The sequence below is a fragment of the Danio rerio genome, chromosome 16 (genome assembly GCF_052040795.2).
Source record: "Danio rerio strain M-AB ecotype USA chromosome 16, GRCz13ab, whole genome shotgun sequence".
NCBI lineage: Eukaryota > Metazoa > Chordata > Actinopteri > Cypriniformes > Danionidae > Danio > Danio rerio.
In genome coordinates, this window is record NC_141036.1 from 56,136,297 (window position 1) to 56,163,723 (window position 27,427).

Genomic DNA, 27,427 nt, shown 5'->3' on the forward strand with positions numbered 1-27,427 from the left:
ACTTCCTGGCAGATGTGTTGAAGCAAGTTGGAGACACTCTCCAGGTCACTGGCCCTCCAGGACCAAGTTTGGACACCCCTGTTGTATACATACTGTATATAAAACGAGTTTGTTATTTTCTGACCAGTTCTGAAATTTAGCAGAAATGTGATCAGACCCTTTAAAACAGGGGTCACCAATCTCGGTCCTGGAGGGCTGGTGTCCCTGCAGGGTTTAGCTCTAACTTGCCTCAACACACCTGCCTGGGTGTTTCAAGTATACCTAGTGAGGCCTTGATTAGCTAGTTCAGATGTGTTTGATTAGGGTTGAAGGTAAAATCTGCAGGACACCGGCCCTCCAGGAACAAGTTTGGTGACCAATGCTTTAGGTTAAAATCAAATACTCAAATCACAATTTTATTTCTCTATTCCTGATACTAAACTACATTCTTAAAATACCATTTTTATCTAGACATGAAATGTAATATTTCAGTTTCAGTACACTGCAAAAAATGCTTTTCTAACTTAGATTTTTTGTCTTGCTTCTAGTCCAAATATCTACAAATTCTTAAATCAATAAGCATTTTCTACACAAGCAAAACATATTGTCTTGTTTTAGGAAATAATATGCCAAAATGAAGTGAGTTTTTCCTAAATAATCTGCCAATGGGGTAAGCAAAATAATCTTGTTTTTCAATTTATGATAAGATTATTTTGCTTACCCCATTGGCAGATTATTTTGCTTGTTTTAAGGACAAACTCACTTCATTTTGGCATATTATTTCCTAAAACAAGATGTTTTGCTTGTGTAGAAAATGCTTCTTGATTTGAGATCTTTTAGATATTTGGACTAGAAACAAAGCAAAGAATCTAAGTAAGAAAAGCATTTTTTGCAGTGTAATATATATTTGATAATTTCTGTCCTCTGATGTCAAATGTTTCAGAATCAAGTCTCTTAATTCTTAATTCTCATTCATTCATTCATTTTCTTGTCGGCTTAGTCCCTTTATTAATCTGGGGTCGCCACAGCGGAATGAACCGCCAACTTTTATCCAGCAAGTTTTTACTTCCAGCCGCAACCCATCTCTGGGAAACATCCACACACACATTCACACACACACTCATACACTACGGACAATTTAGCCAACCCAATTCACCTGTACGGCATGTCTTTGGACTGTGGGGTGAAACCGGAGAACCCGGAGGAAACCCACGCGAACGCAGGGAAAACATGCAAACTCCACACAGAAACGCCAACTGAGCCGAGGATCGGACCAGCGACCCAGCGACCTTCTTGCTGTGAGGCGAACGTGCTACCCACTGCACCACTGCATCGCCTTCTCTTAATTCTTAAAAGATATAAATAAATAAGCCAATGTTTGCAGTAAAAGTAAATATATTTAATAATATAATAGTTTTCTAATTGATCATATATATGAAGATTTCTTTCAACACATTTCTAGTTTTAATAGCTCATTTCTAATCACTGATTTATTTTATCTTTGCCATGATGACAGTAGATAATATTTGACTAGATATTTTTCAAGACACTTCTATACAGCTTCAAGTGACATTTAAAGGCTTAACTAGGTTAATTATGCCCACATACCAAATATATCTGGCCCGGATCTGGCCCATACAATCAGCTTTTGCTTGGCCCACATGCCGCAGTGGAGTACATGACTGGACCAAGTCTGGCTTCCAGACAAGGGCCAAACATGGACCATATCAAGTCTCAGCCAAGTTATTAACACACAACTGAGCCTGAACTGGGCCAGATATGTTGGTGTGTCACAAATTCAATTGCAATGAAATTGATAAATGAATCATTGTGCTTTAGGTGTGCAATGGGCGTGCTTTTACTCGAAGCAACATGATTGTTTTTTTCTTTTTTTTTCTTTATTTGAAAATAATAAAAATGTATTTTAAATGTGGGTCAAGAATCAAGATAGGCCAAACTCACATGGCCCACATATCAATTATTAATATCTGGGACAAATACTACAATTTACATTTGGCCCATTTACTGTGTGCCACCTTAAAGACGGTGCCACCTCTGCCAAACCAGGGCCATGTTTGGCCCACATGCTGTATGCCAGTGCCGGATGAATGCCTGCTGTGCCAGATTTATGCCAAATCTCTGCCAGAATTCTTTGCTACTTGGTTGGTAATTAGGCTAGTGATTGAATGACTGTGATTTTGTTCTGTAGACAATTGAAATATTGCTTGTGTAACCCTGCCGGTCCTACGCCACCCAACCCGCTCTGAGCTGGTATCGAACCGGCTACCTTCTGCATGGGAGTCGATTATTCTACCAAGGGGGCTAAAGACCATGGCCTCTAGCGTGTGTCGCCAGAGCACCTTTAGAGGTCAGAGGAGTGAGGTTTACCTGCACAGCAGTTATTAGCTTGCCTCCGTTACACCCATACCCCTAAACCTCCCTCCCATCCGGGTAACGGCACCAACATAACCCTTCCAGTCCTACACCACCCAACCTGCTCCGAGCTGGGATCAAACCGGCGACCTTCCGCATGGGAGTCGGTTGCTTTACCAAGGAGGCTAAAGACCATGGCCTCTAGCGTCTGTTTACCCGCACAGCACTTACTAGCTGGCCTCCGTTACACTTAAGGGGGCTAATGATATTGACTTTAAAATGTCTTTTAAAAATTAAACAAATGCTTTTATTCTAGCTGATTTATAACAAACAAGAAGAAAAAATATTATTGGAATTACTGTCAAAATTTCCTTGCTCCATTAAACATCACTTAAGAAATATTTAAAAAAGAGTAAATATTTCATATGAGGGCTAATAATTTCCCCCTCAACTGTATTTGTGTGTGTGCAGGATAAAATATTAAAAATATTACCATTTTATTGATGGATTTATGATTGATTTATTGATTTCATTTATTATCACACTCCAGTTCAATTGGTGGCAGTAATGTCGCACATCCCGATCGATTTGTAAACCCCTTAAAAGCAGAAGAAGCGGACTCTCACATGACTGCTGTGTTTGTCCCCGTGATCATCTGTGAGAGAGTCAGAGCTCTGATGGATCAGCTGGAGCCCAACTCAACTCACACACACTTCACTCAGGTAATGCATTACACACACACACAAACACAAAAACACACACTGCATTGCTTTCCCACAGGTATGAGAAATGTTTCATGCATGCAGGACTTTACATGCACTGTACGTTTGAGAAGGCAATGATTAAATAATAATAATATTAATAATAATAATAATGAAATTTGATTTTGTTGATGCATACTGAACGTTTTGGCTAGTCTTAAAAATAATTTTCAGAGTACAACAAGTGGGAAGTTAAATAAAAAGTTGATGTATTGTTCTAGGTAGATGGTTTTATATTGCATGTTTATATGCCACAGGAGCAAGACGTTTATCTGGAGTCGCAAATATCAAGAAGTTGGACCAATAGCTGAAGGTATGTTTGTTATTAAGTTGTGTTCGTCACATGATGCTTCATGCAATTGATCAAGACATTTGTTCCACGATGCATGCTGGATATGTTACAGTTCTCCTATCCTAGAATAGTGTAATACAGCAATAAGATCTGTTGTTATTATTATTTGGGTTTCAGTGTGATGTGCTGTAATGTATATTTTAACCCTGAACTGTCATCACACTTATTCAGTTTTGCACACTTAATAGTGATATATCATAGGCACTTATTATTTGTGAAGATGGTGGCACTGTCACCTCACAGTTGGCATATATGTGTGGAGTTTGCATGTTCACCCTGTGTTGGCGTGGGTTTCCTCTGGTGTCCAAACACATAGGTCAATTGATTACACTAAATTGGCTGTAGTGGGTTGCAGCTGGTAGGGATGTTGCTGTGTAAAACATATGCTGGAATAGTTGGCGGTTCCTTCCACTGTGGCGACCCCTAATAAATAGGGACTAAGCCAAAGGAAAATGAATGAAAGGATTTTTTAAGATAAGTTCAGGTTTAGTCAAAAGATGTACTGTGTATAGGACAGGGTTAAACATATTTTATGTTTTATTTTATTTCTTCATTATACATTCTTTTTTATGGCATAATATTAATTGAGAGACTTTTAGATTACTTATTGGCAGGTGGGCTTCCTGTCAGGATCATCAGAGATAAGTCTTTATTACATACAAAAGCCAAACATTGTGAGAGGAAGATAAAATCAATGTCATTGCCACAGAATGTGTCTGTCTGTATGTTTTCCTGTATAGTTTTTTTTTTGCATGATATTTCCCAATTTCACATAGTGGAATGTATATATATTATATATTATAAGGTTAACTCATTTATTCATTCTTTTAATACAAATTATATATTTGTATTTTTTATATAATAATAATAATAAAAACAACAACAATAATAATAATTATTATATTATTTTTCATTTTTACTTGAATTGAATTGTTATTTGTTATGCAATATTTGTTACATTGCCTTTAATTTAATCTTATCATTAATAATACAGATTAAAACATTGTATTAATTTATTTTTTAGTTTTAATATAAAATATATTATTAAACATATATTTGTAGCTTTTAATAAAAAAAAATTAAATATACCAAAGTCTTTGACTGTCTGTCCAATATAGTGTATTTTTCTGCATAATATTTGACAACTTCCCATTTTATGTAGTGAAATATATTATATGTTGTATTATTCAATCATTTATTCATTATTTTAATGTAAATTATATATTTTTAAATAATATATTAATATATTATTATTATTATTACAATATTATTATAATATGATATTTTATTAATAATTTATAATTATAATATTAATATAACAATAACAATACTACTATACTACTACTACTAATAATAATAATAATAATAATAAGAAGAAGAAATAACAAATTATATGTTGTTATTATTATTATTATTATTATTATTATTTTATTATTATTATTTTACATTTTTATTTGAATTGTTATTTGAATCGTTATTTGTTGTTATTTATTATTTATGTAGTATTGGTTGCACTGGCTTTAATTCAATCTTAACATTAATTAAACAGATTAAAAACATTGTATTAATTTATTTTAAATTTTTAATATAAAATATATCGTTAAACATTTATTTGTAGTTATAAATAAAAAATATAATTCAATATAACCTAAATCGAGTAATGCTTTTTTGATGCACTGCCTTTCTTTAATATATACTTAACAACAGTAAATATACTGAATTAAAAGTAATAAAAGTATTAAAGTATTACATGAAATAAATAATAATAATAATAGCAATAATAATAATAAATTGCATTATCATTGGTATAATATTAATAAAAAGGCCAATCATCTGGGTGCATTGCAGTTATGAAAGTATAGGAGAGAAAGTACTTGATTATCATGCTAAATAATATCACAATGCCAAAAATCCCTCTTTTTTCAACTCTGATTGCACATTGCTTTTATTTTTATTTTGCATGTCGTTGTGTTGAGTGTCACCCATTAGCACTGGCAGTCATGTGATTGTAATCTCTGGCTGGGATTGGCACTGAGTCGCTGTCACATGTCAGTCAGGAGGCAGGTCACATGACAGATAATTGAAGGAGCGAGGGGGGGAGGGAGCTAATGTTAAGGGGTTTTTACAAATACTTATTCTTTGACTGAACAACTGTGTCCTTATAGACCTTTAAATTAGATCATGCACAGCTCTCTGCATCCACTGGATGGATGATTATTAAGGGGATGAATTGAGAAATTCAACCTGGAGAAACTTCCATCTGCAATTTATATAGAATTATGACATACTTCCCATATATCAGGGCATATAATAGCAGCAGTCTTACTTGGTTTGAATGTAATGTAGTGTCTTGGCCAGGGGCCTAGTGGACAATCTAAAAGTGCGAGAGACAGCTGTATGAAATCCAAAAGTTTACATTCTTAATCACCTGTTTCTAAATAGGCTGTCTCTAAAAGTAAGGGGGACGTATCCCCCCCGGTTGCTATACGCCCCTGGTCATGTCCACATGTTTATGTTCGTTTGGTAGCTTGATTCTTCTATCAGTGCATGGATATGATATATATAATCTTAAAAGTGTAAATATAAAGATGCACTCAAATCAATTAAACTAATCCATCTGAAAAGCTTGCCCTTTCTAAATATTCTATGCAAAAAAAATAAATAAAAATAAATAAATAAAAAGGACAATGTTTTTAATTTAAATAAGGAACAAATGTCGTTAGTATTTATATCTATAATATATATAATTTATGTTATTGAAATATATTTTGTTTAAATATTTTTTTCATAACTATTGTTGTTATTCTACTGCAATTTTACTAAAATATTATTATTATTATTATTATTGTTGCTATAATTGTAGTAATAATAATAATTGTTGTTGTTGGAGATGTTATTGTTATTATTATTTATTATTATTAATAATAATAATAATAATAATAATAATAATAATAATAATAATAATAATAACAATAATAATGCTTATTATTATTATTATTATTATTATTATTATTATTATTATTATTATTATTATTATTATTTTCGCTGCATCAAAGCCCTCTAATTTAATTTCCTCTGGATGCGCCGGTTTTCCTCACAGTCCAAACACATATGCTATAGGTGAAACTAGATTGGTCTTAGTGTATGTGTGTGAATGAGAGTGTACGGGTGTGTCTCAGTATTGGGTTGCAGCTGGAAGGGCATCCACTGTGTAAAACATATGCTGGATTAGTTGGCGGTTCATTCTACTGCGGCGACCCCTGATGAATAAAGGAACTAAGCTAAAGGAAAATGAATGAATGAATCATAGAATGTGTTTCCACAGTCATGGTAAACCAAAAAACATAAGATAATTCACACATCCACTGAAAATGCATAGTTTAGAAAACGATATGTCATTGGTCAAACAGTATGTGATAAAAATAACAATTACTCTGTAAACAAAGTTCCACACAGTTCATTCAGATTCAGTTTGACCCAGCACAAATCGGTTAAGGTAATGTAACAAATTTAAGTGGATTGAACATAACAAAATTAAGTTGACCCAAACAAATCTCAAGAATTGTGTTGTTTCAGTCTATTTTAGGTAAGTAGTTTGAATCTAAATCAATCTGAAAATCTATATTTTATGGCATTAATCAATTAATGTTGGAACAACCTGAATGAACTTTGCGGAACCCAGCATATTTTTGCCACAGCCACGTCACCCTGCAGCCCAAAACGGGTTACTCACTGAAGCCAAGCAGGGCTGAGCCCGGTCAGTACCTGAATGGGAGACCACAAAACTAGGTTGCTGTTGGAAGTGGTGTTAGAGAGGCCAGCAGGGGGCGCTCAAACTGCAGACTGTGTGAGTCCTGATGCCTCAGCATAGTGAAAGGGACACTATACTGTCAGTGAGCCCCGTCTTTTGGATTAGATGTTAAACCAAGGTCATCAAAATCCTATGGCACTTCTCATTAAGAGTAGGGGTGTAACCCTGGTGTCCTGGCCAAATGTCCTCTATCGGTCCTCACCGATCATGGCCTCCCAATCATCCCCATCCGCCGAATTGGCTCTATCACTATCTCTCCAATCCACATATAGCTGGTATGTAATGAGCGCATTGGCCTTGTTGTCCTGTTGTCAAGTGGATGCTGCACACTGATGTTAGTGTGTAGATACCCCACTCATGATTGTGAAGCGATTTGGGTGTATGGCCACACACTATATAAATCCACACATTACATTACATTACATTTTTTTTTTAAAAGCAGCCCCCCCCACTATTAATGTCTCTGTGTTTTTCTTCTTCAGGGGACGTATCAAGCGATTCAGGTCTCAGATCAGCATTTGGAGGGTAAAGGTGAAGCCGGAGGGCTGGTTAATGTGGTTTCCACAGCCAGACTCACTGGATCCCAGCAGGTATGAAATCAGCACATCTGTCACTATATCGAACAGCATCAGCACCAAATGCACTTGAAGGGACAGAACATCAAAAATATGTTTTTTTATTTAACCTGATAGATCTCATGTACAAGGGTGACATGGCCAAGAGCCTGCAACACACAACTTATGAAAAAAAAAAATAATAATTTAATTATAATAATAAATGGGCAGCACGGTGGGGCAGCGTGTAGCACTGTGGGTAGAACAAAATAGAATGTGTAATTTGAAAAGTTTTATTAAAAATAAATGAAGAAAATATTTAGAAATACAGATATAAAATTGATATCAAATTAAACTAAAAAATGTAATAAATTAAATTAGAATATGTAATGAATTTTTTTTAAATAAAATAAAATAAAATAAAACAAAATAAAATTTAATAAAATAAAATAAAATAAAATAAAATAAAATAAAATAAAATAAAATTAAATAAAATAAAATAAAATTAAATTAAATTAAATTAAATTAAGCAGCACAGTGGCGCAGTGGGGAGCACAATTGCCTCACAGCAATAAGGTCGCTCATTTAAGTCCCGGCTGGGTCAGTTGGTGTTTCTGTCGGAAGTTTGCATGTTCTCCCTGTGCTGGCATGGGTTTCCTCTGGGTGCTCTGGTTTCATCCACAAGACCAAAAAAACAAAAAACAAAACATGTGGTATAGGTGATTTGGGTGTAGGCTAATTTGTCCGTAGTGTATGTGTGTGTGAATGAGTGTGTATGAGAGATCTGCTGCGTAAAACATATGCTTGATAAGTGGGCGGTTCATTCCGCTGTGGCAACCCCTGATTAATAAAGTGACTAAGCCGAAAAGAAAATGAAGGAACATATGAATAATAATAAATAAAAAATTAAGATAATATAAAAATACAGTTTAGTTGTTCAGCTATACCACATTACAATACATTAATAACACATACATTAAGAAATGGATCGTTGTTGTTTGTTAAAAAGGATAGAGCGAAAGATTTGATTGGGATGAGCTCAGATATTTTCAGTTCAGACTGAAGAGTATTCCAGGATGACGGTGCGGCATGACTAAGGCTCACCTCCCTATTTCAGTTCGACCCTGGGAACAGTCAAATGATAAGATTCACTTGAACCTAGAGCATGCGGGCTGTTTGACTTATGAAGAAGGGAACTTAGGTATAAAATGAAGATTTGCTTAATTTACTCACCCTCAGTTTACCTGTGATGTAGGTGAACCTTTCTTTCTTTAGGAGAACTTTAAAGAAGACTTTTAAACTGCGTTTTTACTGCACATCTATTTTTTTGCTGTGTGTTTAAAAAGCAAACAAATCAGATTTTAATTTGATATAATTATTCCTTTAAGATCTCAATTATTTATAATTCATTATATCCTTATATTAAACATGAGTCGTATTCATCTCAGAGCAGAACATGACAACATCTCAGGGTAGTGATAAATATTGTATAAAATTATTCACCCTCCTGTTAATTTTGTATTCTTTTCTAAATATTTCCCAAATGATGTTGACCAGAGCAAGGAAATTTTCACAGTATTACCTATAATATTTTTTCTTCTGGAGAAAGTCTTATTTGTTTTATTTCGGCTAGAATAAAAGCAGTTTTACATTTTTATAAACAAATTTTAAGGTCAAAATTATTAGTTCCTTAAAAACATTGTTTTCGATAGTCTACAGAACAAACCATCATAATACAATGACTTGCCTAATTATCCTGACTTTAACCTAATTAACCTTATTAGGCCTTTAAATGCCACTTTATGCTGTCTAATATTATTTATTGTCATCATGGCAAATATAAAGTAAATCAGTTATTAGAAATGAGTTATTAAACCTATCATGTTTAGAAATGTGTTAAAAAATATCTCTGTTAAACAACATTTTAAAATAATTTGGACATAACTGGACATGCTAAGTTTGTAAAATGTTTCATGCTTGTGTTCTCTCAGACTGTAATTGAAAACTCTTTCAGTAATACAGGCAGTCCTGCTGGAGACGAGAGCAGGGAAGAGGCACGATGTGGATATTTCCCAGCATCCTCTGTGAGCGAGGGATCGGCCAGCATCGTGTCCTTGCAGACAGCAGCAGATCACACATTCCCACAAACAGCAGGTCTGTACGGATTTGAGTTCTAGTCTACAGTTGAAGTCAGAATTATTAGCCCCCTAAATTATGAGCCCCCCTGTTTATTTTTTGTCCCCTTTTTCTGTTTAACAGAGATTTTTTTCAACCCATTTCTGATCATAATAGTTTTAATAACTCATCTCTAATAACTGATTTATTTTATCTTTGCCATGATGACAGTAAATAATATTTGACTAGAAATTTTTCAAGAAACTTTTATACAGCTTACAGTGACATTTAAAGGCTTAACTAGGTTAATTAGGGTAACTAGGCAGGTTAGGGTAATTAGGGAAGTCATTGTATAATGATGGTTTGTTCTGTAGACTATCAGGGAAATATATAGCTTAAAGGGGCTAATAATTTTGTCCTTAAAATGATGTTAAAAAAATTAATAACTGCTTTTATTCTAGCCGAAATAAAACAAATAAGACTTTCTCCAGAAGAAAAAATATTAACTGACATACTGTGAAAACCTCAGACTTCCCGAGGCGTTCTCAGGCCAGCCGAGAGACATAGTCCCTTCCAGGATGTCTTGTGTCTTCCCCGAGGCCTCCTCTCGGTGGGACATGCCTGGAACACCTCCCTAGGTAGGCGTCCAGGAGGCATCTGAAACAGATGCCCGAACCACCTCAGCTAACTTCTCTTGATGTGGAGGAGCTGCGGCTATATTCCAATCTCCTCCTGGGTGTCAGAGCTCCTCACCCTATCTGTAACCTATATAACTTGTATCTGTATCCTAGATCTTGTCCTTTCGGTCATGACCCAAAGCTCATGAGCATAGGTGAGAGTAGGAATGTAGATTAATTGGTAAATCGAAAGCTTTGCTTTTCGGCTCAGCTCCTTCTTCAACACAATGGACCGATACATCGACAGCATTACTGCTGCCGCTGCACCACTCCACCTGACAATCTCATGCTCCATCCTTCCCTCACTCGTAAACAAAGTTCCAAGATACTGAAGATCTATGTTTGGTGAATCCATAATTTAATTAAATTAATTTAATTTAAATTAATTTAATTTCATATTTTAATTTAATTTAATTACATTTTTTAATTTAATTTAATTTAATTTAATTTAATTTAATTTAATTTAATTTAATTTAATTTAATTTAATTTAATTTATCTCTGGATTAATTTTTTTTTTCATTTCATATTTTAATTTAATTTAATTACATTTTTTAATTTAATTTAATTTAATTTAATTTAATTCAATTTAATTTTATTTAATTTTGTTTTATTTTATTTTTTTTATGAAAACTATACAGTGCTATTTTACATTTGTGTATTTCTTAGGGCCATAGTACTCCAAAATTAAATAAATTAATAAATAAATAAATGTTGAAATAGTTAAATCATTAAATACATGATTCACTTATTAAAATAATTACATAAATATTTGTATAATATTTGTTTTTATGTATAAAATATTACAATTATTTAATATATAAATTTTGTATTGATATATATTTATATATATATATATATATATATATATATATATATATATATATATATATATTCATTTTTAATTAGTTTATTATTATATATAACTAAATATCTATATCAATAAATTATTTTACATATAACAAAAATATTTTAAATATTTTTTCTTTATTTATTAATTATTTTAATAATTCAGTCACCTATTTAATTATTTATCCTATTTTAACATTTATTTATTTCATTTTGGATAATTTTGCCCTCCTGAGAATACTGCTGAATCAAAAAGCCCTGTTTATTTCATATCAAGTGAGTTTAAGCAAGGCACAATAATATATTAAATAAAATAAAATAAAATAAAATAAAATTAAATAAAATAAAATAAAATAAAATAAAATAAAATAAAATAAAATTAAATTAAATTAAATTAAATTAAATTAAATTAAATTAAATTAAATTAAATTAAATTAAATTAAATTAAGGCTGTATGATGGCTCAGTGGTTAGCACTCTCGCCTCACAGCAAGAAGATCGATGGTTCAAGTACCAGTTGGGCCATTTGGCATTTCTGTCTAGAGTTTGCATGTTCTCTCCGTGTTGGTGCGGGTTTCCTCTGGGTGCTCCTCCACAGTCTAAACACATGCGTTATAAGGGAATTAAATAAACTAAATTGGCCATAGTGTATGAATGCATGTGTGAATGTTAGAGTGTATAGGTGTTTCCCAGTACTGGATTGCAGCTGGAAGGGCATCCGCTGCGTAAAACATATACTGGAATAGTTGCTGGTTCATTCCGCTGTGGCTAATAATTATATTAAACAAACGATATGACGTGAATTGTTGATGTATATGCAGTATAATAATAAGTACACACACACACACATTCAGAATACTTCATTCTGTGTGATTAGTTTTTCAAAAAAATTTCTCTACAAGGTCAAAATTTATTACTATATTTATATATGTAATATAGATATTACTATATGGTATTACTATACTTGTGAGGACATCTGGGTGCCGACACTATAAGTTATACAATATAAACACACACACATAGACACACACTCACTCTTTCTCTCTCTCTTTTGTATTATGAAATGAATAGATTCCCAGTGTGATTTCCCACACTCTTCATACATAATAATTTCCTAATTGTGTTATCAGGATAAGACTCTCAGCGACAGTAAATGTGATTTGACAATTAAGCATCTGTCGTCTCTCTCATTCAGGCCAGTTTTATGTGATGATGACTCCATCAGATGTTCTCCATTCTGCCTCTCATCGGACTTTAGCTCCACGCACACACACATACACAGTGTAAGTTAAAATGAGACACACAAAACATGGCCTGTTTTTAAGTTGTGTATCTTATTGTTCATTTACCATAGAATATCCTTCATTAAAAAATACTATAGTCATTTTAGTGGTCAATACAAAAGTACTCACACCGAGCAGCCACGAGTTGCCTTGGAGTGACATCAACTCCCCCTTGGTCTGATTGGCTAGAGGAGGAACTGTCAATCTCGACCAGTAGACCAAACGATGACGATTAAGCCCACTCATGTTTTAAATGCAACTCGAATTGCGCAGAATGTGGGAACAAGAGCGAAGGGGAAAAGACTAAAAGCGCACAAAACATTCAAGTATAAGCAGGAGGAAATGATTTTGCCTAAATGCGTGTTTGTTTTTGGTTCACGCACATTATTTTTCAGTTTAGTTGCGTTTAGTTCATCCCAGGCTCGTTCTGATTGTGTACCCCATATACATTTCTGGAGAGCACCAAACACGTCCCAGGAGATACGTTTTTTTGCAGTTTTTGTTTCTTGTTCCACCAGAGGCCGCTGTGTACGCTTTTTCAGCGGAAGCCCTTCCAGCCGCAACCCATCTGTGGGAAACATCCACACATACATTCACACACACACACTCATACACTACGGACAATTTCGCCTACCCAATTCACCTGTACCACATGTCTTTGGACTGTGTGGGAAACCAGAGCACCCGGAAGAAACCCACACGTAGGCAGGGAGAACATGCAAACTCCACACAGAAATGCCAACTGAGCTGAAGTTCGAACCAGCGACCCAGCAACCTTCTTGCTGTGAGGCGACAGCACTACCTACTGCGCCACTGCCTTCTTTTTTATTTCATAAATGTTTATTTTTGTTTATGTAAAGCATTTCGAAATACCATCATGTATAAAAAGTGCTATATAAATAAACTTGCCTTTCCTATGGTATGGTTCAAAAACAATATAGTACACAGTGCAGTATTTTAGCTTCATGTGTGATGAGCTAGAAGCCTCTAAAAACACTAAGGTTACTTTGCAGCCTTGACATGTTATACCCACATCATTCATTTACAATTCTTAGGATTTGAACTTTTTATAGGTCATATAAAACAGTCAGGGGTCTATCTTCTGAATTTGTGAACAGATTTACCAAGACAGTGATCGCTACAGTCTATTTGTTACATGTTTTTGTGTGCCTTGCTCTCCATTTAACCTTGGGATCCCACTCACACAGAGGCAAGTCCTCTGAAAACAGGGTTGTTTGTCACGATTTTGTTTTTTGACAGGGTCATGTGCTCATAATTCATTGGAGAGTGTGGTTTGTTGTGTTGTTTTTATACTGCAGAAGCAGAAGTTTGGTGAAAATGGGTGATCCTTATGCGTTTGTGCGGTTGCAACATCCTCATCCAAAAAAAAAAAAAAAAAAAAAATAGGCTCAATAAGAAATACCATGCTGGCAAATCACGTGTCAGAGGTGTTTGTTTCAGTCGCTTTTGTCTGATTAATTTATTTCCTTCTTTTGGACACATGCAGCTTTTGCAGCGCACACCAAATCTCCAGCATAATGAATTGCTCAAGAGTCCTAATCTTTCTTTCTTCCATTACAATTCCTAATCCCTCAGGCTATTAGATACTGGGATAAAAGCCACTGCAGTCTGAGAGTGTGGATTGTGTTCGGTATGGAATACAGATCACTCTGAAACACTAGACCAGTGTTATTTTAGTATTATCAGTATGCCAATGTAGTATCTATTCATATTTTGAATTAGTGTTGTAATGTTTGACATTTTAGAAAATGTTTTCCCATCTTTTGAATAGCTCTGCTATATTTCCTTCATTTTTGCTTCTATAAAACATCCTATACCATTTATATTTGATTTCAATATGTGTCTACATGTAATATATATATATATATAGCAAATATATAAGATTTAATGTTTTTTAAATATTTTCCGATATATTTTAAATTTAATTCACCTTCATTTGTATAGCGCTTTTAAAATGTAGATTGTGTCAAAGGCAAAGCAGCTTCACATAAATGATAATAGTAAATTGAAATAGTGTAGTTACAGATCCCGAACCATGCAAGCCAGTGGCGACAGCGGCCAGGAAAAAAAAACGTATTATCTTTGTTGTTATTCATTATTTCTGTTCCCTTTTAGTTTCTATACCATTTATATTTAATTTCAATATGTGTCTAAGTATAATACATAGAGCAAATATATATGATTTAAGTTTTAATATATTTTCCATTATATTTCTGCTCACTTTTAGCTTCTATACCATTTATATTTGATTTCAATATGTGTCTAAGGGTAATATATATAAAAAATATATATGATTTTGTCTTTTTTAATATATATATATATATATATATATATATATATATATATATATATATATATATATATATATATATATATATATATATATATATATATATATATGTATATATGTGTGTACATATATATATATATATGTATGTATGTATGTATACACACACACACACACACACACACACACACACACACACACACACACACACACACACACACATATATATATACACACACATATATATATATGCTCACTTTTTTTTGTAAACTAGTGAAAAATTTGCAAATTTAATGATTGCTACACTTATCTATGTTTTGCATATTTTAATTGAGCACATGTAAATATTTTAGTAAATAACGTTAATCCAATAATTATCTTAAAATAATTAATGTTGCATTAGAAATCTGTATTTTTTAATTTGGGATTTTTGCAATATCCCTTAGGCACCTTTTTATTTATTTATTTATTTATTTATTTATTTATTTATTTGTTTGTTTGTTTATTTATTTATTTATTTGTTTATTGTGCCTTGCTCTCCATTTAGCCTTGGGATCCCACTCAAAAACCATGAAAACAGATGTGCTTGTTGATGACACAAAAGTGCATATAACAGTGTTTCTCAACCACGTTTCTGAGGCCCACCATTGTTGCATGTTTTAGTTGTCGCCTTTATCTGTCACACCCATTACAGGTCTTTCGGTCTCTGTTAATGAGCTGATGATCTGAATTCGGTTTATTTGGTTAAGGAGACATGGATAATGTGCAGAGCTGGTGGTTCTCCTGGAACGTGGTAGAGAAACACTGACAACATTCCAATATATTTATTGATCTTTCTTAGATGTTAATATAGTTAGATTTCTTTTCAGCAAAGACACTTACTGTCAGATCAGTATGTTTCTGTTGTTACCCATCCATTTTGAGGCAGAAATGTCATTCATTAGGGAATCAAAAATTAGTTTTTTTGAATGTCTGTAGTGAATGTTTGTTTTTGTTTTTTCTCCTTTTTTAGAAATGAACACAGCACATATCAGCATGAAGGTTTGAACTGGTGAGAAGAACTTTTACATGACATTTAACCAAAATAAACTCAAAGAAAAACTAAATTTAAAGATAAAATTTACACTTTCAGTGTTTGGCTGATTGAAGAAATCATAAACATATTGTTGGTCTATGCTCAGCTAAGCTAAAAGTGTTCACGCCAAACCCGGAGATCATCTGAACAGATTCAAAATTGTTAAAACTGATTACGCCCCTTTTAAAAATTTATAATAAGTCTCTGATGCCCCTACACTCAAAAAATGACTTTCGCTGCTTGTTACTTCAAAATGAGTTGAATATGAGTGTGTGTGTGACGTTCCAGCTCAAAATATCCCACAAACAATGTTTTGTAACTCTACCTCTGCTAAAAGTGCTCCTTTTAGGCTTTTGCAGTTAAGGACTGTCGCTTTAAATTCAAATGAGATTGTGCTCTTTTCAAAAGAGGGCGGAGCTACAAATGCCTATTTATCAGCATAGTGGTGGATTTAAAAATCTAATGAGTAGGAGATATGCACTAATGGGCGGGGCCTCCCCCTTCAGATAACACGTACAAAAGCAGAATGTCAATCAAAGTGTTTCTGCAGACCGTTTTTATCAAGTGTGATTTTAAAAAATATAATGAATGATTTTTTACCATTAGAAGCTGGTTATATTCACACACTGTTGCCCCATCCCCTCTTATAAAAACGATTTTTGCATAATAAGTCTCTTTAAACTCTAGGGGAGCTGTAAAATTTCCCCCAAAAAGTTTAGTGTTTCTTTAACAAACATCTGGGGCCCGTTTCAGAAAGGAGGTTGAGTGAAAACTTAGAGTATTTTAACCCTGAAATGAGAGAAACTCTGGGTTTTCTGTTTCAAAATGGCAGGTTTGTTAAACTGGAGAAAGCAGGGTAAGTCAAACCTGTTTCTGAAAAAGAGGTAACTTTAACTCAGAGTCAGTATGTGGTAAATTACTCTGTGAACCTAACCTGTTCAGGAGCAAGTTAGTTTCTATCGGTCTCCTCCCTTTGTTTAAAGATGAAATGGTATTTCCCGGCTTTGCCTTACATTTCCAACCACCTGTTTTAATGCTCATTTAGAGATGCGCATAAAAAACGATTAATGAAAACGTCATGATTCACATCACTTTGAAAATACGCATAACTAAGTAGGATAAACTTTTGTTTGATAGAAAAGATGCGCCTAAACTACGATGAAAACACTTTTACTGAACAAATTACAGTATGTGCATTAAAACAAAAGGTTTGTTATAAGAAATCATGTGATGATGAAAATGTGTGTGAATGGACAAACCAGCATGCTGAGCACACTGTAAACACATTTTAAATGTTGTTTTGCTCATTCATTCGAAAACGCTTTTACCGTTTCAGTATTAATGTTATTACATTATTAATAACCTCCAGAGTGTCTGGAGCGTGTTAAGAGCGTCTGTTTTCCGCGTCTAATGGCTTCAAACGCCCCCACGCATTCATTGTGTGTGTCAGGATTGTCTTCTGAGGCGCAAGTACATTTATTAAATAGAGAAAAGATTGATGCAGCTTCTTCTACCGCAGTAAATTCTGCTTTTACTGTTGATATTTGGCGCCCGTTTAATCAGGAAGTGATGATTTTGTTCTCTTTGAGTCGCTGGATGGAAACGCTGCTTTATTCGCACATCTTTTATGCGAAATTCCAGTTTTGCACATACATTTAATTAATATATTTAGATGGAAACAGCTATTGCCTACATTATAATCACACAAAGAACAAAGTCACGTACGAGAATAGCTTGTCCTTTTTTAATAAATAATTAGCTTAAAATCACTGACCTTCAACAGGGACATGTACTGTTTGAAAATACGCATAAAAACATAAGCATACCGGAGGAGGATAAACTTTTATTCGATAGAAAATATGCGCCTAAACTACAATGAAAACACTTTTACTGAACAAATTCCAGTATGTGCATTAAAAAAAGAGAGATCATGTGATGATGAATATGTGTGTGAATGGACAAACCAGCATGCTGAGCACACTGTAAACACACCTTAAATGTTGTTTTGCTCATTCACTCTAAAACGCCTTAACCGTTTCAGTATTAGTGTCAATTTATATTATTAATAACCTCCAGAGTGTCTGGAGCGTGTTAAGAGCGTCTGTTTTCCGCGTCTCATGGCTTCAAACGCCACCACGTGTTCATTGTGTGTCAGGATTGTCTTCTTAGGCGCAAGTACATTTATTAAATAAAGAAGAGATTGACGCAGCTTCTTCTACCGCAGTAAATTCTGCTTTTACTGTTGATATTTGGCGCCCGTTTAATCAGGAAGTGATGATTTTGTTCTCTTTGACTCGCTGGATGGAAACGCTGCTTTATTCGCACATCTTTTATGCGAAATTCCAGTTTTGCACATAAATTTAATTAATGTACTTAGATGGAAACAGCTATTGCCTACATTATAATCACACAAAGAACAAAGTCACGTACGAGAATAGCTTGTCCTTTTTTAATGAATAATTAGCTTAAAATCACTGACCTTCAACAGGGACATGTACTGTTTGAAAATATGCATAAAAACATAAGCATACCGGAGGAGGATAAACTTTTATTCGATAGAAAATATGCGCCTAAACTACAATGAAAACACTTTTACTGAACAAATTCCAGTATGTGCATTAAAAAAGAGAGATCATGTGATGATGAAAATGTGTGTGAATGGACAAACCAGCATGCTGAGCACACTGTAAACACACCTTAAATGTTGTTTTGCTCATTCATTCTAAAACGCCTTAACCGTTTCAGTATTAGTGTCAATTTATATTATTAATAACCTCCAGAGTGTCTGGAGCGTGTTAAGAGCGTCTGTTCTCCACGTCTCATGGCTTCAAACGCTACCACGTGTTCATTGTGTGTCAGGATTGTCTTCTGAGGCACAAGTACATTTAATAAATATAGAAAAGATTGACGCAGCTTCTTCTACCGCAGTAAATTCTGCTTTTACTGTTGATATTTGGCACCCGTTTAATCAGGAAGTGATGATTTTGTTCTCTTTGAGTCGCTGGATGGAAACGCTGCTTTATTCGCACATCTTTTATGCGAAATTCCAGTTTTGCACATAAATTTAATTAATATATATTTAGATGGAAACAGCTATTGCCTACATTATAATCACACAAAGAACAAAGTCACGTACGAGAATGGCTTGTCCTTTTTTAATAAATAATTAGCTTAAAATCACTGACCTTCAACAGGGACATGTACTGTTTGAAAATACGCATAAAAACATAAGCATACCGGAGGAGGATAAACTTTTATTCGATAGAAAATATGCGCCTAAACTACAATGAAAACACTTTTACTGAACAAATTCCAGTATGTGCATTAAAAAAAAGAGAGATCATGTGATGATGAATATGTGTGTGAATGGACAAACCAGCATGCTGAGCACACTGTAAACACACCTTAAATGTTGTTTTGCTCATTCACTCTAAAACGCCTTAACCGTTTCAGTATTAGTGTCAATTTATATTATTAATAACCTCCAGAGTGTCTGGAGCGTGTTAAGAGCGTCTGTTCTCCACGTTTCATGGCTTTAAATGCCACCACGTGTTCATTGTGTGTCAGGATTGTCTTCTGAGGCACAAGTACATTTATTAAATATAGAAAAGATTGACGCAGCTTCTTCTACCGCAGTAAATTCTGCTTTTACTGTTGATATTTGGCGCCCGTTTAATCAGGAAGTGATGATTTTGTTCTCTTTGACTCGCTGGATGGAAACGCTGCTTTATTCGCACATCTTTTATGCGATATTCCAGTTTTGTACATAAATTTAATTAATATATATTTAGATGGAAACAGCTATTGCCTACATTATAATCACACAAAGAACAAAGTCACGTACGAGAATGGCTTGTCCTTTTTTAATAAATAATTAGCTTCAGGGACATGTACTGTAACTAAAATAATGGGATTATCATTCTTTTTTAAAAACTATTGTTTACTTCTGCTTAGATACTAAATGTCATATCAACCTTTATCACTTGATCAATAAAAAAGGCAGACACACAAGCGCACTGTTAAATCTATTAAAACTGATCAATATGTAAAAAAGTGGGAACGTGTGTAACAATGTTATAAACGTCACACATAACATTACTTATTATATTATACTTAAATATTTAAATACTTTAAATGTAAAATTACAAATTAACTTGAGCTGTTTTCCCACGCTAACTGTCTTTGTTTCACTGATGCAGGGGTGTTGCTTTTTTAAATATATGCTCATATTTGCTATAACTGCATGAGCATCAAGTTCAGCTGGAGAAAGAAATGCTGATCACTTTTTTATGATGTTGCCATGGTCACTCGTAATATCTGCGCTCTATTGATAATGCCTTTTTATAGTCGCGGTGTGCGCGCTTAACGCTGAGTTGGCTTACTCAAAGTTGATTGACCTAACTCAGATTAGCTGTTCTGAAACCGGAAACTCAGAGTTTTTAATCTCTCGGTAAATCAACTCAAAGTTCAAGTTTATACTCTGAGTTGGTTGAACCACCTTACTGAAACAGGCCCCAGACCTGCTTCATGGCATTTATTGAGGTGTTGTTGTGTGAATGGCGGCTCCTCTGCACTGTGACAGACACGACGCTGTGGATTCGTGACTTCATTAAAGCATACCTGAGGGAAGACTCCACGTGGAGAACAGTTGTGTCATTAGACTGAAGTCAGACGCCAGCTGTTTCTGTGCTGTAATTTATAACCTAATGAACAGAGCGATGCTGAGACTCCCTCGAGATCAGCAGAAGGGCAGAGAGACCTTACACTGAGATTTCTCTCTTCACACTATATACTGGCTTTAACTTTATGAAGCTTCCCGTCTCAGTAGTAGGTGACCTCTATGTCGTTTTCATGGCCAATACTAATTTCTTGAGTGGCTGATGGAAGGTTTGTTAACGTGACATGATAGAGTTCTACATACCATTGCTGAAATAGTAAAGTTATAATAAGTTATAATAAAGTTATAAGTTATAATAATGTTATAAAGTTTAAGTTAAATTTAATTTAATTTAATTTAATTTAATTTAATTTAATTTAATTTAATTTAATTTAATTTAATTTAATTTAATTTAATTTAATTTAATTTAATTTAATTTAATTTAATATTCATCTCTGCATTTTAAAATGTTTTCTTCATTCATTTTAATAAAACTTTTCAAATTATAGCCACATTCCAAAATACATATTTTATTTAGTTTTTATTTAATTTAATTTGATTATTTTAGTTAAATTTATTTTATTTATCTTTTTTTATTTTATTTAATTTTTTTATTAATCTTTGTATTTTTCCATTTATTTTTAATAAAACTTTTCAAATTAAATTTTTTTACATAATTTAATTTTTATTTTATATCTTTATTTTTTATTTTTCTCCATTCATTTTTAATAAAACTTATCAAATTACACATTTTATGTTGTTTTAATTTATTTATCTCTGTATTTTTAAATGTTTTCTTCATTTAATTTAAATTAGTTTTATTTAATTTTATTATTTGTTTTAGTTTAATGTATTTATTTTATTTAATTAATCTCTGCATATCTATATATCTATGTATATCTGTAAACATAAGTGTTTTCTCCATTTATTTTAAATAAAACTTACATTAAAATTACATATTTTACTTTAATTTAATATTTATTTTATGTCTGTATTTCTAAATGTTTTCTAAGTTTATTTTTAATGAAATATTTAAAATTACACATTTTATTTTATTTAAATTTAATTTATATCTGTATTTTTAAACGTTTTCTTAATTAATTTAATTTATTTATTTTATTTATCTCTGGATTAAATTTTTTTTTTCATTTCATATTTTAATTTAATTTAATTACATTTTTAGATTTAATTTAATTTAATTTAATTTAATTTAATTTAATTTAATTTAATTTAATTTAATTTAATTTAATTTAATTTAATTTAATTTAATTTAATTTAATTTAATTTAATTTAATTGTGGCCTAGTCCCTTTATTAATCAGGGATCGCCACAGCGGAATGAACCACAAGCTTATCTTGCATATGTTTTATGCAGTGGATGCACTTGAAGGAAACCCACGCAGTCAACATCGGGAGAACATGCAAACTCCACACAAAAACACAGTGATTATTTAATGTACAATTACCCAGCCGAGGTTCAAACCAGCAACCTTCCTGCTGTGAGGCGATTGTGCTACCCACTTAATAAAACTTACAGCCAAATGTTAAATTCTTTATTGTATTTTGTTTTGATTTATTTAAATTTTTAATTAATTATTAAATTAAATTTATATTTTATTTAGTTTAATTTTTAATATGATTTTAAATTTTATTTAGTTTTACAAAAAATCTGTATTTTTTTATGTTTTAATAAAACTTTTTAAACTACAGCCAAATTTCAAATTACATATTTTGTTTTGTTTTAATTTTTTTAAATTTTTAATTAATTTTTAAATTTTATTTAATTTAATTGTGATTATTTAATATTTTATTTTGTTTAATTCAATTTAAATATATATTATAAAATTTTTTATTTAGTTTATTTTTAATGTATTTTTTCTGTAAATTTTCTTTTTGGTATTTTTAATGAACCTTTTAAATTACGGCCATATTTGAAATGACATTTTTTATTTTATTGCATTTTATTTCAATGCTTGTTCTTTATTTGTTATTTTACCATATATCATATAGCATATGACTTGTTTATAACTAATTTTAAAAAGTTTGTTTTCACATCTATTCATTGTTTTCTTTTATTATTAATTCAGGAAAACAGACAGTCCACGCACCCCTAGAGACGAGAGAAGACGAGCACAGCACAATGAAGGTCAGTCAATTCTCTTAATCTACACTTTTCTCTATAAATGGTGGAAAATGACCTGAATAACTGATGCTGTTTCCACCTCAAATACACTGATGTGCTGTAAATCTGCCTGTAGAGGCCAGCAGAGGATTGACAGACTGAACATGTATTGTACATTTTAGACATTATGGCCCAGATTTTGTCTGTGAACTCTTTCTTGTTATTTATCTGCAGTGGAAAGGCGACGGCGAGACAAAATCAACAACTGGATTGAGACGCTCTCAAAAATCATTCCCGACTGCAGCTTCGATGGCACAAAGACTGGAGCCGTGAGTCCAATAATGCATTTTCCCAGCCCAACAACCACCCCCCACGCCCCGCCTACATTTACATTTAGTCATTTAGCAGACGCTTTTATCCAAAGCGACTTACAAATGAAATGCCATCGTCCATCGCGATGTTTCACATTAGACATCGTACAATGCCAAATTGGTCAACATCGCCCAACCCTAGTTTAGATTGCAACTATGCAGTTTATTTATAAGGATAGTGCCTATTTTAAATATTTATAATTCTGGAGATTCAGTGCATCAATGGCTATTAGGGGAGGAAAAACTCTGCAAAAAAGTTCAAATCACAGCTGAACAAATCATTATAAAACAGGGAAGTGACACTTTAAGTCGATCTCTCTCTTTTGTATGTTGCAGTGTTGTATTTATACCATAGTAATTTGCTAGTGATTGCTTTGCTTTGGCTTTTAAGCGCTAATTATTATGATCTTCCGAATGCAACAGAGAAATTGTCACGATAACCAGCGATCGTTCTCCATAGATCGCTGGTTCAAACACAATAACCATGGACTACACTTCCACCTTTTCCTGGACTACATATTCAGACATGCACTTCGCCCAGACACCCATGCTCACTCATCTAGACTGATTACACTCGCAACAACTGAGGACTATCAGAGACTGATTGCAATTACTACATAAGCCACACATTCACCTTTTCAGTTGGCCGAGTCTTGTTTATCCTGTGATGACACCATAACGCGTTTACCTTAGCTCCCGTGTTTCGACCCAGTCTTGTATATCTACTTTACCCTGTCTGCCGCCTGCCTTACGACCTCTCGCTTGTTGTATTGACTACGATTCTAGACTGCCTGTACATACCCGTTTGCACCTGTATTGACCATTGCTTGCCTGACTACGATTAAACCTGCATATTGGATCTTGCCCAGTTGTGTGTGAAATACTGGGAAATCCCAGTAGACTGATGGCATTTCATGCCGTTCAGCCTTATAATCTGAAAATGTGAGCAAAATCATCTGTTTTGAAATCACTTTAGACACTACGCTAGAGAATCATTCAAATACTAGCTGTAAAGTGACGTGTGTGAAGTAGAAATGGTTTCTGCTGTTCTGTCATCAATTATTAATGAATTAATTGTTAATGAAGTGTTTGTGCTCTTTGTTCCTCCAGAGTAAAGGTGGGATTTTGTCAAAAGCGTGTGATTATATTGTTGAGCTGAAGCAGCAGAAGCAGAGGCTGCAGGAGAGTCTGAGAGCAGTGGAGAGACTGAAGATGGACAATGAGCTGCTCACAAAACAGGTGCAACTTGATTACATGCATCCAAATAATTGAAAGGTGAACTCTAAACATTCATGTAAACATTATTGTTGGGGGTAATGCATTTCAAGTAACGCGAGTGACATAAAATTATCACTTTTCTAAGTAATGAGCATTACTTTAAAAAGTATAACAAACAGCAAAAATCTTTTTTTAAGAGTATATCATCTTGTAATGCCATCTTGAATTGACTATTAAATATTTTTCTCATGAATGTGCATAAATAGCAACTTTGCATGGAAGGGACTTAAAATAAAATTAATAATTCTATTTAGTAACATTATAATATTATACTGGCGAGGCAGTGGCGCAGTAGGTAGTGCTGTCGCCTCACAGCAAGAAGGTCGCTGGGTCGCTGGTTCGAACCTTGGCTCAGTTGGCGTTTCTGTGTGGAGTTTACATGTTCTCCCTGCGTTCGCGTGGGTTTCCTTCAGGTGCTCCGGTTTCCCCCACAGTCCAAAGACATGCGGTACAGGTGAATTGGGTAGGCTAAATTGTCCGTAGTGTATGAGTGTGAATGTGTGTGTGGATATTTCCCAGAGATGGGTTGCGGCTGGAAGGGCATCCGCTGCGTAAAAACTTGCTGGACAAGTTGGCGGTTCATTCCCCGGATTAATAAAAATAAACTTTTTTGATCTATGTTGAACCAAGTTTTTCATAACCTCTTAAGGTGTTTTTTTACATGCATTTTTTTTTTTATTTCTCTTTGCTATTTGGGCTTATTGGAACCTAATTAGAATAAAAACTTAAGTAGCATCTTTTGATATAATGTACTTTTAGAAAGAAATAATGACCATAAATGTAGACTCGTGATCCAAATTTACATCAAATGTTTTTTCCTGGCTGTTTTTCAATGCATATATTACAGATTTATTTTTACTAGCTTTGACTATCAGATGGTAAAAACAACATATTTTGCCCATTTTGGACAGTTAAAAATAGTGTTTGGGACATTTCATATGCTGCAAAACAGTTGCAGGATGACACTATTTGTCTGTAACAAAATATAAAACATTCAAGTTTTTTAATAGCCACTTAAGAGCTAAAATGTGCTGTCCATGTATGTTTAACCTCAAAGCCCATACACATACTAACGGATTAATGTTTAGAGCAGGGATGTCTAACACAAGGACTTTAGGACTAATTTTGAGGAAAAACTGCCTAATGAAATATGCATTCGAGTTTAAATTTGCTGAAACAAATTGATAAAGTGCAACAAAAGAAACTCTAAGGGACAATGACCCACTGAGTCAATAGATTAATGAACTGTAAATGCTTAATGGCACCACAAGATGGTGACAGAGAGCTCTAAATATTCTATTCTATTCTATTCTAAAGTGGTTCTAAGACGTTTATTTTACTGCTGAAAACTGGATACACATTTTTTCTATTATTTTAGTGTTAAGTGTTTTTTTTTGTTGTAATTTTTTTTAATTTTTATTATTGATTATTATTTTATTTTGTAAAAAAACTTTATATTTATTTAATTTTTACTTTTATATATTCATTCATTCACTTTCTTGTCGGCTTAGTCCCTTTATTAATCTGGAGTCCCCATAGCGGAATGAACTGCCAACTTATCTAGCACATGTTTCACGCAGCGGATGCCCTTCCAGCTGCAACCTATCTCTGGGAAACACCCACACACACTCATTCACACTCATACACTACTTATATATTTTATTTTATTTTATTTTATTTTCCTATAGATGAAATTATGTGCTATGAAGAATGACATGCAGGATATTCATTCAGAAAATTTTCCATTATTGTTTATGCAAGAGTAAAAATTTAAATTTTAATTAAATATTTTTTTATTTAACTTTTTTACATTTAATTTTATACTTTTTATTATTTTCTTTATTCATTTAATTTTAATGTATTTTATTTTGTTTTCCTATAGCCTAAATTATGGGCTATGAAGAATGACACAAAAATATTAATTTAGTAAAGTTTCCATCATTGGCTTTGTCAGAGTAGAACTTTAGTTAAATTTAATTAAATTTATTTCAATTGAATACATTTTTTTAATTAATATTTTATTTTATTATTTAATTGAATTTTTTTATTTTCGTTTTTTAAATTTAATTTACCTTCCTAGCTCATATAATAAAGTATAATTTAATTAAATGTAATTTTTTATTTATTATTTATATATATATATATATATATATATATATATATATATATATATATATATATATATATTTTTTTTTTTTTTTTTCTTCATTCCACTGTGGCGACCCCAGATTATTAAAAATTAAAATAGCAGAAAAGGAAATTAATTAATTAATGTATTTTATTTTTATTTACCTTCCTACTTTTTACTGGCTCATATAGCAAGGTCAAAAATATTTAATTTATTTTAATTTAATATTTTATTTTATTTAATTTTTATTTATTTTTTGTATTTTATTTACCTTCCTGCTCCTTCCTAGCTCATAGAATAAGGTATAAAGAATAACACAAAGAATACCAAGATCATTGGCTCAATGTCATTGACTGCATGAACTGAAATGCAAACGAAGAACAATAAATGCAGCTAAAATGTATGAACACAACCATCTTTGCCTGTAATATTAATCATATCCAGTGTTTTCTGGTTTCAGGTAGAAGAGCTGAAGAGTGAAAATGCCCTTCTCGGAGCTCTGCTGGAGCATCACGGCATCGGCACGATCACAGACACTTCAGCACCATGAGGACAGAGAAGAAAAAACCCTCAGAGAAATAATAACATGAGACTGAAGTGGCAAAACAACACATACAAGTAAAGAGTGTCTCAGAGCTGCAGTTCAGGCAAAGAGTCAAGACGACTCCATTAAAGGGACAGTTCACATAAAAACATGTAAGTTTGCTGTTCATTTACTCACTCTCAGGACACATAAGC

At 32.9% G+C, this 27,427-nt stretch overlaps 2 protein-coding genes across 3 annotated transcripts in view; one reads left to right on the forward strand and one right to left on the reverse strand.

Moving 5' to 3' along the window:
- The window catches only part of lim2.5 (lens intrinsic membrane protein 2.5), a 425,704-nt gene that overhangs the window by 63,054 nt on the left and 335,223 nt on the right, over nucleotides 1-27,427 (reverse strand). The window lies entirely within an intron of this gene.
- On the forward strand, nucleotides 1,354-27,382 carry usf2l (upstream transcription factor 2, c-fos interacting-like). Its single transcript, XM_087286370.1, has 12 exons — nucleotides 1,354-1,368; nucleotides 2,189-2,208; nucleotides 2,903-3,074; nucleotides 3,371-3,421; nucleotides 7,759-7,866; nucleotides 9,822-9,984; nucleotides 12,664-12,751; nucleotides 16,072-16,110; nucleotides 22,878-22,936; nucleotides 23,147-23,241; nucleotides 24,394-24,522; nucleotides 27,150-27,382. The coding sequence occupies exons 1-12, from the start codon at nucleotides 1,354-1,356 to the stop codon at nucleotides 27,237-27,239; spliced, it is 1,029 nt and encodes a 342-aa protein (XP_087142496.1). The 3' UTR covers nucleotides 27,240-27,382.

Coding starts and splice junctions, on each gene's coding strand:
- usf2l (XM_087286370.1), top strand. Junction 2,209..2,902: donor ACAATTGAAATATTGCTTGT/GTAACCCTGCCG, acceptor ATCACACTCCAG/TTCAATTGGTGGCAGTAATG. Junction 3,422..7,758: donor CAAGAAGTTGGACCAATAGC/TGAAGGTATGTT, acceptor TTTCTTCTTCAG/GGGACGTATCAAGCGATTCA.